The 18136-nt window shown below is 39.5% G+C and overlaps 1 protein-coding gene across 1 annotated transcript in view; it reads left to right on the forward strand.

Annotated features, from left to right (window-relative positions):
* The first annotated feature begins 866 nt into the window (after positions 1–866).
* LOC110174997 (alpha-1A adrenergic receptor-like) overlaps positions 867–18136 on the forward strand; it is a 30229-nt gene continuing 12959 nt past the window's right edge. The window contains exons 1-3 of the mRNA XM_020941110.2: positions 867–1188; positions 7000–7320; positions 15853–16104. Of these exons, the coding sequence (XP_020796769.2) occupies positions 7009–7320; positions 15853–16104 (564 nt within the window). The 5' untranslated portion in view covers positions 867–1188; positions 7000–7008. The remainder of the gene's footprint in view (positions 1189–6999; positions 7321–15852; positions 16105–18136) is intronic.

The following is an 18136-nucleotide window of genomic DNA, read 5'->3' on the forward strand; positions in this document are numbered from 1 at the left end:
ATACACCAGAATGTAGTTTGTAACATAATCCATTAAATTACTTAAAGTGAGTAATGTAATCTGAATACTTTGGATTACTTGATTTGCTGTAGAGAAGCAAAGACTTGGAAATCTTCACGTAAGATATTTTGTCTGCTAAAAGAAAATAAAAAGTCCAGACTTTACTAAACCAAATAAAAAATAGTATTGGTAGAAGAGGAGGAGACACGTCCACGCAGCAGGATTTAGTCCTGTTAAATCCTGTTTTAATCCTGCTTTAGTCCTGCTTTTGTCCTGATTTAGACCTAGTTTAAACCTAGTTTTAGACCTGGTTTATACCAGGTTTAGACCTGGTTTTAGATCTGGTTTAGACTTGATTTAGTGTCCAGCAGTAAGTGGAATTACCAAATAAAACAAAAAACGGAATAGCCCAAAATGTGAAAACTGGAAAATACCTCTGTGTAATCCATTTATTTCAACCATGTAACTGTAATCCAATTACCACTCACTGAAACAGTAACTGTAACTGAATACAGTTACTCATAATTTGTACTCTGATTACATAACTCTGGTACATGTAATCTGTTACTCCCCAACACTGGCCTTAAGTTACAAAATTGCAAAAATAAAGCTGCCTGGAGCTGTAAACATGATGACTTTTGTTGTTGTTATTGTACGTTCATGTTGGTGGTTCTTGCTCTTCTCTCGGACCAAGCATGTAGATCTTTGTCTGAAAAAGGTTGGTGACCACTGATCGATACAAATGTAAACGGAAACATGTAAAGTCGCTTATTTCGACGGAGCAGCGTGATCGATACACGTCACTGTCAGTCTGGGCTGCGGGGAGCTCATTTCGACAGAACACCGGCAGAGTGTGAGTCCGCGCGTGGGACTGCCCCTCTCCGCGCGCGCACAGACAAGATGCACACGTTCCTCTCTTCTTTTTCTTTTTCCCTTTTTGCCTCTTTCCCACGTTAAACATTCTTCTGAACCATAAAAGGACACGGACACCCGAGCAGCTCCGAGCCCCGCGCACACGAGCTGATCCGCGGCGTGAGCTCCGCGTGTTCCCGCTGAACCCCCCGGAGCCCCGCGCACACCTGCCGCAGCACCGACATGGGACTTTAACGCGACATTTACGCGGATTCTACGATTTATTTCCAACCAACTAAAGGATTAAACATCGACGCTTTTATTACGTTTTATTCGGTGAGTCTGATTGTTGTTTTTGTCTTTGCCTCTTACGACTAAATCTGCAGCGGTTTATCCACTGAAATACTTCGGGAATGTTGTTTTTTTACATGAGATCGGCTCGGTTATTCGGTTTTATTGGCTCATGTCGAAAAACAAACGTTCCAGTTACGCAATCGCCAACAGTTTACCTCAATTTTTACTCAGTGGATAAAAAAAAGAGACTAAACTCCATAAAATGCAAAATGTCGAAATAAAAATCCTTTCTGTGACATTATAAGTGCACTACAGTGTTTAACTTTTTGGTTGCGGGTCCGTCACCTGCTCGTTTCCATGGATACGTCACTGCTCGGTCTGGAATGTCCCACAGTGTGACTTTAATAAACAGTTCTACTTTACTTTTATTCATTTACAGGTGGTTTTTTTTATTTATTTAAATAGCTCAAATATTCGTAGAAAAACAGACATTTTGACTGTGAGCGGCGCCGCCTCTCCACAGATCTGACCTGTAGCTCTGTCTGGTTTGGTCGCCATAGAATAGAAAGGTTTAATGCCATACTGCGGGACATTCTAGACAAAGAAATAATAATAATCTAAATGAAGAAAAGCATTCAATGGACCTTCTACTAGAAAACTACTATATATATATATATATATATATATATATATATATATATATATATATATATATATATATATATATATATTGTTTTTTAACTGTATTTGAGTCGATTCAACTTCACAATTTGGAATTTGTCACAACGTTTCCATGGATACGTCAGTGCTCGGTCTGGAATGTCCCACAGTGTGACTTTAGTAAACATCTTTACTTTACTTTTATTTAATTACCGGTGGTTTTAAAGCTCAAAAATCCGTAGAAAAACAGACGTTCTGACCGAGAGCGGCGTCGCCTCTCCGCAGATCTGACCTGTAGCTTGGTCCAGTTTGGTCTCCGTGAAAATAGAAAGGTTTAATGCCACACTGCGGGACATTCTAGACAAAGAAATAATAATAATCTAAATGAATTTGATGGACGCTCTACTGGAAAATTTACATCACATTGAACAAAAACAATATCTAATTTATTTATTTATTTTTTTACTTTATTTGAGTCGATTGAACTTCACAACTTGGAAGCTGTCACAACGTTTCCATGGATACGTCACTGCTTGGTCAGGAATGTCCCACAGTGTGACTCTTTACTTTACTTTTATTTAATTACCGGTGGTTTTAAAGCTCAAAAATCCGTAGAAAAAGAGACGTTCTGATGGAGTAAGTGTGTTTTTCTTAATTCAAGCAACATTTGACTTTGTTTGATATTTTAAGTACAAAACATCTTGTTCCACTGTCAGATTATTTGACTTGTCAAGTGAAATTTACTCAAATCATTATCAGACTTTCTTAATTCAAATCGTCTTAACTTGATGTTAGATTTTGTTTTTTTTTTGCAGTGCACATATCTTTAAGACTTGATCTAAACATTTTAGCATAAATCATAAAGGTGCATTACGTAACTTTTCTGGTGGAGGGCATGCTGCTTGCTTCATGGAAATGAGTAGTATTAGTAAGATTTTGAGATTATTCTGACATTTAAAGGTGCTGTGTTACACAAACTTGACTCATTTTTTAGTAAATCAGTAAGTAAATAAGCCTTTATTTTTATAGCACCTTTCACAGATAAAAAATCACAGTCAGTCAGTTTCATTTCTCTGCAGTGACTAGATCAAGAATCAGAATACACTACACGGTTTATCAGAACTCTGGAAGTTGTCGACCGCACACCGACCAATCAGCTCTGAGCTGTGAAGTCATGACGTCCAACTGGTGGCGTCTGTGTCACTTTTGTGGAACAGCACAACAGTAAACAAAGCGTCGAGATGGATGAAGACACCACAATGTGAAACAAATAATGATAAAACAATAAATGACTTTTACTTACGTTTCCAACTTCTCTATTCCTTTACTTTTCACGTTGTAGTTCTTCTTCTTCACTTGCCGCTTGATCGGTCCGTCAGAAAATAGAGTCCCTCAGTCACTTCTGTTGTGGCTTTTTTGTTGTGTTGTCGCATTTGTATTTGTTGTGGCGTTTGCGTTTGTTGTTACCCCTCGGCTTCCGCAGTTTTCAGTTTGAGAAAAGAACTCAGCCTAAATCTGCAGGTTTGTGCGTTAATTAAACGTGTGTGAATGAAACAAAAATACAACTCCAGGTCTGTTTGTGACGAGGAAACAACATTAGAACATCAGAAAATCGAGTAGTTGTGTTGCAAAAATATCTAAATAATGATATATCGTACGGCTTAATGTAGGGATGGAACGATATCCAAATCTCTCAGTACGATATTTATTGTGATATTTTGAAGAGACTGATGTAATTGTACAGTAGATGTGACACTTTTTTGCTTTCAGTTTTTGATTTTATGTTTAAATGAAAAATGGAAAAAATGGATAACGGCCGTTTCCCGTTTACGTGACTTCCGTGACTGCAATGTCGAACTTTTGCACCGCGTACGGACTGAACCAGGACTGATCCAGGTGCAGGACCAGAGCAGGACCAGAGTGGACTCCGAGCTTTGACTCCGAGCCTCCGCAGGGTCCGAGCCTCAGCTTCGAGCTCCAGCCCTGCCGTGGGCTCTGAACCTCCGGTCTGGTCCCGGCCTGGTCTCGGTCTCAGTCCCAGTCTCAGTCTCGGTCTGGTCCTGGTCTGGTCCTGGTCTGGTCCAGGTCTTGTCCTGGCCTGGTCTCAGTCTCAGTACCGGTGTGGTCCCGGTGTGGTCCTGGGCTGGTCTCGGTCTCAGTCCCGGTGTGGTCCTGGTCTGGTCTCAGTCCTGGTCTCAGTCTCAGTCTGGTCCTGGTCTGGTCCCAGTCTGGTCCCGGTCTGGTCCCGGCCTGGTCTCAGTCTCAGTCCCGGTGTGGTCCCAGTGTGGTCCCGGTGTGGTCCTGGTCTGGTCTTCATCTCAGTCCCGCTCTGTTCCTGGTCTGATCTCAGTCTCGGTCTGGTCCCAGTCCTGGTTCAGTCCTGGTTCAGTCCTGTTCAGTCCTGGTCCTGGTTCAGTCCTGGGTTAGTCTGGTTCAGTCCTGGTTCAGTCTGGTTCAGTCTGGTTCAGTCCTGGTTCAGTCCTGGTTCAGTCCTGGTTCAGTTCTGGTTCAGTCCTGGTTCAGTCCTGGTTCAGTCCTGGTTCAGTCAGTGTTTGGCATTGCATAAACGGGAAACGACCGTTATCTGTTTTTTCCATTCTTCATTTAAACACAAAATCGAAAAGTGAAAAAACTAATCGTTATCTGCTTTTTCATTTTGGTTTTGGAGACAAATAATGAGGAAAACTGTTTTTTATTTTCTTAATTTTCATATTAGTTTCATATTGAAAAACAAATGAACAAATGACACATGGATTATTGTTACATCTCTAGTTTAATGTCATGACACAGTATCGATATCGTGGGCTTCTGCAGTATGTTTTGGTTTATTTTACTAAATTTTTTTTTACAGCTACAGTTTTGTTGTTTGTTCAGAGGAAGAAAACTCATTTATGCGACACATTTGACATTTTCTCTGTTTTGATGATTAAAATGTTTGTGTTTCATATGAACTTTGCACAAGAAGTGGATTAACAAAGACTTTTAGTATCACAGACATGATTTAGTCTTTATTTTTTATTGAATCGTATCGAATCGAAAGCTCACTGAATCGAGATATGTATCATATCGGCGACTTCTTAATGATCCCCAGCCCTAAAACAGAGAAATATAAAGGCTTTATGTTGGTAAATCCCTGTTGCCTCATGACTTCCTCATGTTGGAGTTTTCGTTAACGCCAAACTAAATGCAGTTATTGTTTTACGTGTCGCTCTCGTGAACTCTTCCATGACGTAACTGAACAAGCAGGAGTCATGTGACCAACGATAGATCATAGTAACAGTCCGATAATACTTAAAACTCAAAATCTAAATACTAAAAATCGATACTTTGCAGCCGACGTCATCAGTATTCCCTGCAAGATCTGTTCTCAAGTTAGACTTTAATCCGAGCTCTGTGACCAAACGAAAGTCTTGTTTGGAACTTGAACAGATGAGCTGATTTGTGCTGTTAAAGGTGCATTGTGTAACTTTTCTGGTGGAAGGTCCGTCAAATGCTTTTCTCATTCTCCATGGAGGTGTTCTCGCTTTGTCTAGAACGTTTGAATCAAATCTTACAGAAAAACGTAGGAGACTAGATCCAATGTCTTCACAAGTAAAACCACGACTATCAATTAACACAAGCTTTTTTAACTTTACATTTTATTTTGATACGATCATCAACGATAAATTTTGCACCTTCGTTAACTTTATTATTAGTTCGTACGACCATAAATGAACAAAAAAACTAAATCCATACATTCTTCATTCTCAATTTGCTTATTTTGATACGATCATAAATGATAAACTTTTGTGCCGTTTTTATCATTTTTATTAGTTTGTACGACCATAATACAGTACAATGCAAAAAATATATTAAAAAAAAGAAGAAATTGGGTTAAAACTATATTTAGTATGCATAGTAAAGTTTCGTCATCCGTGTACAGAAGCAACCACATCATTTTTGAATTTTTGAAGCTATGTCATGAACAGGGGTGGGTTAGTACACGTTTTTTTTTCTTCTTCCCACTCCCTTTTGAGAAATGTGCTTTGTAGTATGTTGTTTATGATTATTGTTTCCCTCTTGGCACAGACTAGAAATAAAAACATATCAATCAGTGTTTCAGAGTCTGGTTTTAAACGTTCTAGAAAGCGAAAACAAAGCCTGCGCACTTTCTCCCAAACAGAATTTAATGAATGACAACGTTTGGATCGGTGGATTTTTGTCAGGTCATGCTTTTTTTTCTGTGTGTCATTCCCATAAAAACCTTCTGCCCACTGATCGATTGGCCGATTCAAAAGTGAGTCACACAACACAATATACAACGACACAATATACGACACAATATACGACACAATATACACTGTACATCAGGGGTCTCCAACCTGTAGCTCGGGAGAGAACAGCAGCTCTCTACAACCTGAATAGCTCACCATTTTTTGAATTAAACAATTGAATAACTCTAATTTGATTAATCCCTGTTGTAAATGTGTTATTTTGAACTTCATGCACTGATAAATGGATAATGGTTTAATGTTTTATAGGCAGGGTTGCCACACTCATGGAAATCTCATTGTAATGAGGCTATTCTGATTATTTCCAAACGTCTTTAGTTTAAAATCGGTCTTGACTGAACCAGGACTAAACAAGGACTAAACCAGGACTAAACCCGGACTGAACCAGGACTAAACCAGGTCTAAACCAGGACTAAACCGGGACTAATCTTGCACTAGAACTTGGAATCTAGTTTCGCCCCTGGGAGAACCCCGAGTCCGTGGAACAGGGCGTCTGCAAACCTCGATCCAGCGTCGGTTGCTCTTCGTCCCGTGGAGCGTGGAGTTCTGCGTCGGTCCTTTCGCCCGCGGTCACCTGACGGTCTACACAGGCGTGTCTCCTGCGTTTCACCTCTATTGATATCGTGACTTTGTAAAACCCACCACTTCAGTCAGGTTAAAAAAGCTTTGTGACGCTCTTTACTCACATTTGTACCGAGTAAAATATTACAGTTTTTTTTCCCTGTAATGCCGAACATTACAGCGTTACAACAAAAAGCAAAGTATTATTGTAATTCGTTACTTTTATAACACGTCCCAACACTGGCAAAGACGTATCCATAGAAACAAGATTAGGCGATGACCCTGAACCAAATGTTGACGACGTCTTCTGTAAAGTTTTCGAACCAGAATCACTCAATTGTCTTCACGTTCCTCTCCTCAGACCATCACCATGACCAACTCCAGCCTTTACCTCCTCTTTTCTCCAAACGTCTCCTCTAACTCCTCCTCCTCCCTGGACCTGCCGCCTGTGAACGTGACGCCTGCCGTCCCTGTCCCCGTCCTGTCGCTGGGTCGTGCGGTCCCCGTCGGCGTGGTCCTGGCCTCCTTCATCCTGTTCGCCATCGTGGGGAACATCCTGGTGATCCTGGCCGTGGTGTGTAACCGTCACCTCCGGACCCCCACCAACTACTTCATCATAAACCTGGCCATCGCCGACCTGCTCCTGGGCACCACCGTCCTGCCTGTGTCCGCCACGCTTGAGGTCAGAACAACCGGCAAAATGTCAAAATATCGTATCGTTTAATGTGATTATACAGTATCGATATCATGAGCGGTTGTATTGATATATCGCCAAGAGTATTTTTTATATATTTTATGAAATAACTTAGATTTTATTGATCCACAAGGGAAATTATTTGGACACAGACACTCACACATCACAATATAATACAATAACAAACAGTAGAAAATATAAATGTTAATAGTAAGTTCTAAAAAAAGATAGCAATAGTGTGAAGTAAGATAAAAACAAGCTCAATCAGAAATAACAACCTGATCCCCATGAGGCATCGGTGGGTTAGTTCATCAGCACAGAAGCAGTTTATGAGGAGTCCAGCCCATATTACATGAGGGCCCAGTCAAGCAGAAGTAAACAACAAGGCCAAAAATTCAAGTTAATGCATCTGATATAAAAATGTATTGAACAGATACATATGTACTCTAGTTTATGAAACTGTTGACCTTTTTTCTGTACCATTTTTGGTTCTAAAGTTCCATATGTTTTAAACAGACCATGTATGAAACATGGAACAAAAATTATTTCCCAAATTTCAAAGACCTGAAAATCATGTCAATAAATGGATGTATTTCATCATATCTTGTGTTATTCCATCTTTGAACTGTTGATGAAGGTACAGGATTTTTCAAAAAAAAAAAAAAAAAAGTATTTAAAATGATAAAAATTTGCTTGGAAGGACTGACATATTTTATAGAAATAGTTTCCTTTCATTTTGAAGTAATATTAAAGTATTCAGAAGAAAAAAGCGACAAATGATGTAAAATCCTGCACCTTCTACTTGTTTGTACAATTTTCCCTCCGTTACTTTTCCCTCCGTTACCATGACCTTTCTTAATAAAAAATCTCATGAGTCAAAAAGTAAGAGGTTTTTCAACCTAATCTTGTACCATATGGTAGAAAACTATATGAAGCAAATATTCAAACCAGTTTGTTAAGGATATGGAAGTGAGAACCAAGAGTTATCACTGTTTGGATTTATTGCCCAAAAAGTGCTGCATATTTCATTCCCTCTGTTACCGACATGAGTTTTTAATTTTTTTGTCAACAACTTGAAAGAATCTCACAGGTTTAACTTGACCCTGTTGGAGTGTAACTCTTTCCTACATTCTGATACTTTACTTATTTCAATAGTCCCTCTAGTTTCTGAATAAGAGACATTTGAATGTCAAAAATCTGCAACTGTTTCCCTCCATTACCACTTGACCAGACCCATGATCGTTATATCCACAATGTAATGTGTGTATGTGTACAGGCCCATGAACATTAGTGTGATATTGGTCACACATGGGAATGTCTGTGTTTACTAGTGTGGAACCAAAATATCATTTTTCATGAGTTGTGTGTGTGTTCGTTGTGTGACTGTAGATCAGTGTGTTGTGTTTCACCAGAAAAACAAGAAATGGGAATTATTTTCATTCCAATTAGAATTTTAACGGCTACACTGAAAGAGAAAGGAACTGTTATAATTAGTGATTATCTGGAAAACTATTAATATTTGACAATACAAATACATAGAATTATAAATAGATAATAATTTTTCTGAGATTTTGAGACACTCCCGTTGCTCTAACTCGATCCTTCGCAGAATTATGACCAAAAACACATATTTGACCTTACCAACTGCCAACTTGTGTGATGATTGGGTGAATATTTTAGGTCGCAGATGGTTCAGAAATTGCCGAAATTGCCTAAATCCTTTATAATGACGTGACCTTTCAATTGACCCGTGTGACCTCAAATGACCTCGGATCATCACCAAACTTTTTTTTTTCTTTTTTCGGGCACGAGGGCTTGACCCATGTACCAAATTTGTTGACCAAATTTGTTGACAGTCACACACACACACAGGGTGAATACAAAACCTGGTCAACACTTTGGGGACCAGGTATTAAAAGCAAAATCATAAAAATCATAAAATAGCTGTAAAATAATTTGAATTATTTGTATTCTGAATTTAAATGGATAAATTTTAGGGTCTGAAAATAAACACGTTCAACATTTATAAGCTGAATTTTCCTTTTGAATTTGAATCCTTTTCAAAAACACATTCCGAATAAAAATAAAGCAGGTTTTTCAGGGGTTTAAAAAGAAAATTCGCTGGCGTTTAAAATTCTGAATCTGATGAAACAAAGGCTCTTTCTGTGGCTCGAGCCCAAACGCAGCAGCAGCAGGATTTATTCTCATGAGGCGTTCAAGATCCCCGCTAAACCTAAACAAACATTCACTACGGCAAATGATGTGTTATTATACGAGGTGGGAGGCAGATGTTCAGAAAGTAATAAAACTAATCGAGCCAAATCTACGGAAGCCGAGAGGGGTCACAACAAACGCAAACGCCGCAACAAATACAAATGCGACAACACAACAAAAAGCCACAACACACCAAAAAAAAGCCACAACCGGAAATGACTCTATTTTAATGCAAACGCCGCAACAAATACAAATGCCACAACACAAACGCAAATGCCACAACACATCAAAAAGCCACAACAAATCAAAAAGCCACAACACAAGCACAAATGGCACAACACATTAAAAAGCCACAAAACACTAAAAAGCTACAACACATAAAAAAGCCACAACACATAAAAAAGCCACAATACAAATGCAAATGCCACAACACATTAAAAAGGCACAACACATTAAAAAGCCACAACAGACCAAAAAAAGACACAATAGAAAGGACCGCGAGACTCTATTTTAATGCAAACGCCGCAACAAATACAAACGCCACAACACAAATGCAATTGCCACAACACATCAAAAAGCCACAACAAATCAAAAAGCCACAACACAAACACAAATGGCACAACACATTAAAAAGCCACAAAACACTATAAAGCCACAACACATAAAAAAGCCACAACACATAAAAAAGCCACAACACATAAAAAAGCCACAATACAAACGCAAATGCTACAACACATTAAAAAGCCACAACACATTAAAATGCCACAACAGACCAAAAAAAGCCACAACAGAAAGGACCGCGAGACTCTATTTTAATGCAAATGCCGCAACAAATACAAACGCCACAACACAAACGCAATTGCCACAACACATCAAAAAGCCACAACAAATCAAAAAGCCACAACACAAACACAAATGGCACAACACATTAAAAAGCCACAAAACACTATAAAGCCACAACACATAAAAAAGCCACAACACAAAAAAGCCACAATACAAATACAAATGCCACAACACATTAAAAAGCCACAACAGACCAAAAAAAGCCACAACAGAAAGGACCGCGAGACTCTATTTTAATGCAAACGCCGCAACAAATACAAACGCCACAACACAAACGCAAATGGCACAACACATTAAAAAGCCACAACACATTAAAAAGCCACAACACATCAAAAAGCCACAACGGAAGTGACCGCGGGACTCTATTTTCCAACGGATCGATCAAGCGGCAAGTGAAGAAGAAGAAGAACTACAACGTGAAAGAAATAATGATAAAACAATAAATTACTTTTACTTACGTTTCCAACTTCTCCATTCCTTAACTTTTCACGTCTGGACACACAAACTATTTTATATCACATAGAAATGTCTCAACAGAATGTTTTCTGACAAAAACTTATGAGTCTGAGAAAAAGATGTTGTATATCTCGAGTCGAGTCGTGGGTGCGGATGTGAGCGCATTTGATTAAAGCTGATGTGAAGTCAAAAGTGATTCTAAAGTATTTAAAAGTTCATCTCTTTGTCATTTCTGGATCTATCAATGTAAAATAAAAAGTGACTGAAAGATCAAACTCTCCTCTGTTAGAAGAAGCTGTTTTCTTGTTGCATCTGAGGAGGACGCCTCGATAACTGTTTTCCTTTTAGACCAAAATAAATGACAACACAGCGCACATGGAGGGACTTTTGTGTATTGACTGAACACGTGTATCGAATCATGACACCGTTATCAAACGATTCGATATTATATTGAATATTGTGGCATCCCTATTGGTAATACAGGAAGTGGAGAGTTTTAAGTCTCGTCTTAAGACCCACTTTTACTCTCTGGCTTTTAACACTGTGTGAGTTGTGTGCTCCCATTTTATTTGGTTTTGTTTTGTTTATTTTATGTTTTGTATTATTTTATTTTATTTATTTTATGTTTTGCATTATTTAATTTAATTTATTTTACGTTTTGTTTTATGTTATTTTATTTATTTTACGTTTTGTATTATTTTATTTTAATTATTTTACTTTCTGTATTATTTTATTTTTAATTATTTTCTTTTTTTTTGTTTTTATCTTTTTGCATTTTAACATTTTTTATTTATTGTTTTTATGATTTACTGTCTTTTATTGTATTAATTTGTCTGTGCAGCACTTTGGAAACTGTCACGTTTATAAAATGTGCTGTAGAAGTAACGTGGATTGGATTGAAGAGCTCCACTGCGTTTTTAAACTCCACACACCTTCACTAGAATCATTTGCATAATTTCAGACCAGGAATTTGCAGATATCTACTGAACTAAAGGTAAAAGGAGGTGTTAAATTGAAAACTTCATGACATCACGAGGTGGAAAAGAGCATTTTGAGCTTTGGACATGCAGACAGATTAATAAAAAAGGATTACCGACGCATGAGAATGAAACAAAACACAACTCCCGGTCTGTTTTTGAGGCGGTAAGAGAGTTATAACACAGCTTAAAGATCACAAGAGTCAATTTTGCGTGATATAGGAGCTTTAAAGAAACAGGTCTCCTCAGTTAAGCTCAGGTCATTAGCTGCTTTTTCAGGCTCCATTTCCTCTCACACTCTGATGCACTGATCACTCAAAACACACTTCAAGCGTAGTCCTGGTTTAACCCCTGAGTGGACCTGTTCTGAAGCTCATGTTTAATCTTTGTTCAGCCTTTGCGTAGTGTAGTTTAGTCATATTTTAGTTTTAATCTGCACTAGGCCTGAATTACAACATTTGAAGCGTGACCATAGACTCCGTAACTGCAGCTGTGAGCCTTGGAAATTTGGTCTTAAAATGTTTGCATTAACCTGCTCTACATGATCCTAGTGATTTTATTATTCTTAAATTCCTACTCCTATAACCGTTAGCCTCGATGAGCTTCATTTGACTGGAGCTGAACGCTGTGGGTGGCGTCACACTCACTCAGTCCACTTCTTTTTTGGCGTGATGTGTCAAATCTGTCAGTCGTCCAGGTAGAATCCAAAGGCAAAAGGAGAAATTCAACTTAGTTTATTTGGTCAAATACATTTTTCAGATCATCCAAGCTGCTTCTTCAGTTCTGGTCAGACTCTGGTGGACACTTCCTTATATCTGTCTGCAGGAGGAGCTAACTACACTGAAACTACTCTGAAACTAACACCTACTTGTTTACAGTTTCTGTTTGTTAGCTCAGCCTGTTGAACTCACACCTCATTTATTTACATTTATTTCATTTATTTATTTATTCAATATCAAAAATAGTGACATGTACATGAACATATTTGGGACCTGGTGCTCAAAAGGAGGAGGATGAAGTTTAAAAAACTTATAGACTCCTACCCCAATTGTTTTACATAATCACGTGGTTCACACTTTTTTTTTTTAAGCACACCTTTGGAGTGTTTACCTGTCATTATGCGGAAACATACACACATACATACATATACACATCATAGATATCCAGTATATATACTCATTATAAATGTTTATACACATATGCATAACACACATATACACACATGCAGAAACATATTTTCTTATGGTGGTACTAACTAATAATAATGTTATGGTAGGCACAAAGTTTATCGTTTATGATTGTACTAAATAAACAGTAATGAGATGAAAAGTTTAAGGATTTTTTGTTTTCGTTTATGATCGTAATGACCTCTGGACCTGACCTGACTATCACTATTGTTTTTTTTCCTTGTTTTGATTAGGTTTGAGGATGGAGTTGTAATAGTTGATGTCTGAAGCCTCCATTTCTGTTCAAAGATGGATTCTCTTTCCTAACAAAAACAGCCTCTTTAACCCCCCTCTCAAACCAATACTTTTCTCTGGCTCAGATCTGTACCTCACTGTCCTGAAAGGAGCGGCCCATGGCTTTTAAGTGGAGATGCACTGCAGACTGTGGTCCTGTGTTGCTCTCTCGTCTGTGTCAGTACATCCACTTGTGAAGTGGCTGTTTCTTTTCTCAAATGTCTTCACTACACTGAATGGTGCGGGTTGCGCCACTAAACCAGAACTAAACCAGAACTAAACCAGGACTAATCCCATACGCAGCCCAATTCTTTTCACTTCTCCATGTTTGATGAAGCTTTAAGAAAGCAAAGGTTCCCATCCTGTGGGACTTGTGGACGGGAGCGGGACAAAATATCGCAAATGCGGGCGGGAACGGGACTGAAAATTACAATTCTTTGCGGGAGCGGGCAAGCAGACCTCTAGTTTGGAAAAAAGCATAATATGGTCCTTTTTAATTCATTTTTACATTTATTTTTTGTCTTGTAGTTAAAATGTCACTTCTCTGGAGGAGGTCTGGCCACCTTTTCGGTTTTAGTTACTTGGTGTTTTACACAGTGTGGCTTTATATTTAGAGCATTTAATGTACTTAGCAAGGTGCCGACCCTCTTTTTAAAGCTGCACTGCGTAACGTTTGTCATGTGCTTGTTTCCATGGAGATGCTGTTGCTTTGTCTAGAATGTTCCACAGTGTAGATTAAACCTATTTATCGCGAGGGAGGCGAGCAGTTTACAGCACTACGCTACATTACAGGTCAGATCTGTGGAGAGTCGCCCCTTTTTACAGAAGGAATTACTGTATTTTTGAGTAACAGAAACACTTCTAATGAATAAATGCTTCAAGGATCAGTTTAAAGTCGTACCAGGGAACATTCCAGACAGAATAATAACATCTGAATAGAGATGAGCAGGTGGACGATCCTTTTTTTCAATATACTTACATAAATTTTTACTTTACATTGACACTTTTTACATTAAAAGAGTAACACAAACTCTCACGTTCATCCTGAATGAGTCTGGTGGTTGTTTTTCGTGCTAAAATAATGAATCCAACATAAACAAACGTGACTCGGGAGCTCACAGTTCTGATTAATTGTTTTGGGTAAAAGATAACAACGCCGTGGGCACTTTCAATCCGATAATCAGGGAAAAATCTCAGATATTTTGCGTCCGCAGCTCTTCCACGGGTGATTGGCAGCTGCTCTCGTTCACACAGAGATGAAGTGAGAGAAGCCAGTTTATATTTTGTGTTTGTTTTTATTAAAAGTGCAGTAGAGGACACCACAAAGGTTTTTATAGACTCCAGATTATTCTTATTTATGATTTATGTTCTAATGTCGTTTCCTCGTCACAAACAGACCTGCAGATGTGTTTATTTCATTCACATGTTTAACTGACTTCTTCTCAAACTAGAAACACTCTGTTCCACTTTGTGATGTCATGTACAGTACAATACAGGAAGTGCTCCACTATGTTTTTGGACTCCATACACCTTCAAGTTGTAGCTGTTAACTTGAAAACTACAACTTCTTGACATTCATGTAGACAGACCATAGACTGTATAAAGAAGTGGGCTTAGGCTGCGTTCACACTGCAGCCTGAAGTGACCCAAATCCGATTTTTTGAGCCCCTATGTTCCTGTATCTGATCTTTTAATGACAGACTGAACGACACAGATCTGATTTTTTCAAATGTGACCCAGGACACTTGGATATGTGCTCCTGAAACTGATACATATCTGATCTTTTGACATGTGACTTCAGCGTGAACGGCCAAAGTGCATTCATCCACCTACACGTTATCAACAAGACACAAACGTCACTATTCTGCTCTGAAGTAGGCGAAAATTGTGAATGAACTCTGTGTCACTGAAGTGAAGCACATCACCACTCACCACTCTTGGCTCCGTCTCCACATCCACACATTCCTTTCAACAGACTGAACCACAAAACACCACGACCAAAAACCTCGTATTTCTTCTTCTCAATCTCCTCCTTAAAACAAGTAAGTTGTTCATGTTCTGGCTCCGGTATGAGAGGAACTTTAAAATCTCCAGGCTGCGGTTGACGTCGTCGTGTCTCCAGTGTCACATGTGGGACACTTTTGGGCCGTTTAATGTTCACACTGGAGTCACATACAAGTCACATTTAATTGCAAATGTGAACGACCTCGCAAAAACATCAGATTTCACAAAAAAATAGGAATTGAGCGTTAAGCCCTGCAGTCTGAACGTAGCCTATGTGAGTGTGTCGTCTCCACAGTGTTCAGCTCCACTCAGATAAAGCTCCAGTCACAGTTACAAGACGAAGACAAAAAACGAATCATTATCTGTTTTTTCATTTTGGTTTTGGAGACAAATAATGAAGAAAACTGTTGTTTTTTCATTTTCTTATTTTTGGTTTTATATTGAAAAACAAATGAACGAATGATACACGATCCAGTGAGGTTTATAGTCTGAAAATTGTGTTAAATACAAGCTTAAAATGTCTAATGCCATACTATGCAACATTCCTCGCCTCCTCTCGCCCGTAGGTGCTGGACTCGTGGGTGTTCGGCCGTATCTTCTGTGACATCTGGGCGGCGGTGGACGTCCTCTGCTGCACGGCCTCCATCATGTCTCTGTGCGTCATCTCCATCGACCGCTACATCGGGGTCCGCTACCCGCTGCAGTACCCGTCCATCGTGACGGAACAGCGCGCCCTGCTGGCCATGCTCGGCGTCTGGGTCCTCGCCATCGTCATCTCCATCGGGCCTCTGCTCGGGTGGAAGCAGCCTCCATCACAGGTGACTACACTACCCACAATGCATCATCAAGCAGCCGTCTCCTGTAATATTCCACTTCAGACGTTATTTTGTTAAAGAAGACATTTTATTGAGCTTGTGTCTGGATCGTTATGTTATCATTTAGACAGTCTGGTGTAATAATAGATTTTCTTGTTTTGTGGAGTGGGGAAGACTGTTTTTAGTGGCAGGATAAACTATGACTATTGACATGCACTAGACTAACACCAGTGACCTCTGCAAATACAAGGACTGGATGGAATACATGCATCATGAATTTCAGACTTCTGGTCATCATGCAATTCATACTGGGAAGGATTTTCTGAAAAAGTGAGCATCAAACCTCCATGTTTGTTTTCCCAGTGGGATGTGTCTATTGTCAAAGTCGATCTTTTCTAGTCTTTTGAATTATATCACTTTTGTTTCTGGTTCTGATATTGTCATATTTTAGTTTTGGGATTCAGACATTGTAATTGTGTGGTTGTTCCCAACGGAATTGAAAAATAGTGAAAGGTGAAGGTGATGGGCAGGATTGATCCACAAGAAGGACCAAAAAGGAAACATTTGTCTGTCTAAGAAATCATCCCGAGTTTACAGAGAACATTTTGTATGTGGAACAAAATCCCGATCCCTCACTCAATCTTGGTTACGAATTTAAAAAGTCAACGCCAAAGTGAAAGTCTCCAGCTGTTCACAAAGAAACACCTTCCACTGCAAAGAGACCAAGACGTGATGTTTCTGTAAAACCACAAGAACAAGAAAGTGCAGTTCAGTCTGTTTGTCTTCTGCTCCTCTCACTTAACAAACGGGATTTTGTTTTGTTGTCGCTCCACATACAAAATGTTCTCTGTAAACTCAGGATGATTTCTTAGGCAGTTGCTTCAACTGTTGCTTCAACCAGTCAGATTTTGAATTGGTCAACGTCACTGGATTCAAACCCGTGATTGGACAGAGAGCGAACCAATCAAAGCAGCAAACTGCAGCTGTAATGGAACCAGGACTAAACCAGGTCTAAACCAGGACCAGACCAGGACTATATCAGGACTATATCAGGACTATACCAGGACTAAACCAGGACTAATGTTGGATTTGAGAGAGAGAGAGGACCCCCCCAAACAGAGCAGAGTGTCCACAAAGCACGATCGGGCAACAGCTGCACTGAGCTCCATGTGGTGCAGAGTCGTACCGTGTGACCCCGTGTGGCCCCGTGTGGCCCCGTGTGCCCCGTGTGGCCCCGTGTGGCCCGTGTGCGGCGCCGTGGAGCCCCGTGTGCGGCGCCGTGGAGCCCCGGCCCCGGCACGGTCCTTTCGTCTGCGGTAACCCAACTACGCGGGCGCACCTTCAGGCCCGTCCCGACAAACATTCCTGATTTAGTTCTAATTTAGTTCAACTGTGTTTCTGTAAAATAAGAAGCTTTTATAACCATAAACTAGTTCTTGAGGAGTGGATTGTTTCAGACCGAACTACTGAAGGCCGAGGTGTGAAATGCAGCTCCACCACTGGATGGGATATTTTAAAAAGTGTCTCCACACGTCTCCAACACTCTGGATCACTAAGAAATGAGCTCCTATGTGCAAAATTCCAAACTGTTCCTTTAATTCCTAGAGTCCATCGGATTATACTCTTTTTTTCCCCTGTATTTCCGTCTTGGCCTCGTGCAGATTCTTAATTGTTTTTCCTCACAGTTTCAAACACAAACAGCAGCCGGGCCTCGGGTTCACATCACACTAAACTATATTTAACCTGTTTGTAGCTTTAGGCTTTTCCACAGCCTTGTATATTTGATTTAAGATTTAGAGTTTTAATTTGTGAAATGGAAAATGTCAAAAAGGCCACAGTTGTTGTTTCTGTGACCAGAGTTTGAGAAAGTTTCTCTCAGGTTCTGGTGAAGAGTTATTTCCTATTTTAAAGCTTTTGTGTGAAGATATTTTCTGATTTGTTAAAATGTTCTTTCCTCCAGTCCAGTCTAAAGTAGTCCAGTCCAGTTCTAGTCCAATCCTAGTTTGGGGCTAGTCCAGTCCAAGTCCAGACCTAG

Source organism: Boleophthalmus pectinirostris, unplaced genomic scaffold (genome assembly GCF_026225935.1).
Source record: "Boleophthalmus pectinirostris isolate CB_2022bp ecotype Guang Dong unplaced genomic scaffold, ASM2622593v1 HiC_scaffold_12, whole genome shotgun sequence".
Lineage (NCBI taxonomy): Eukaryota > Metazoa > Chordata > Actinopteri > Gobiiformes > Gobiidae > Boleophthalmus > Boleophthalmus pectinirostris.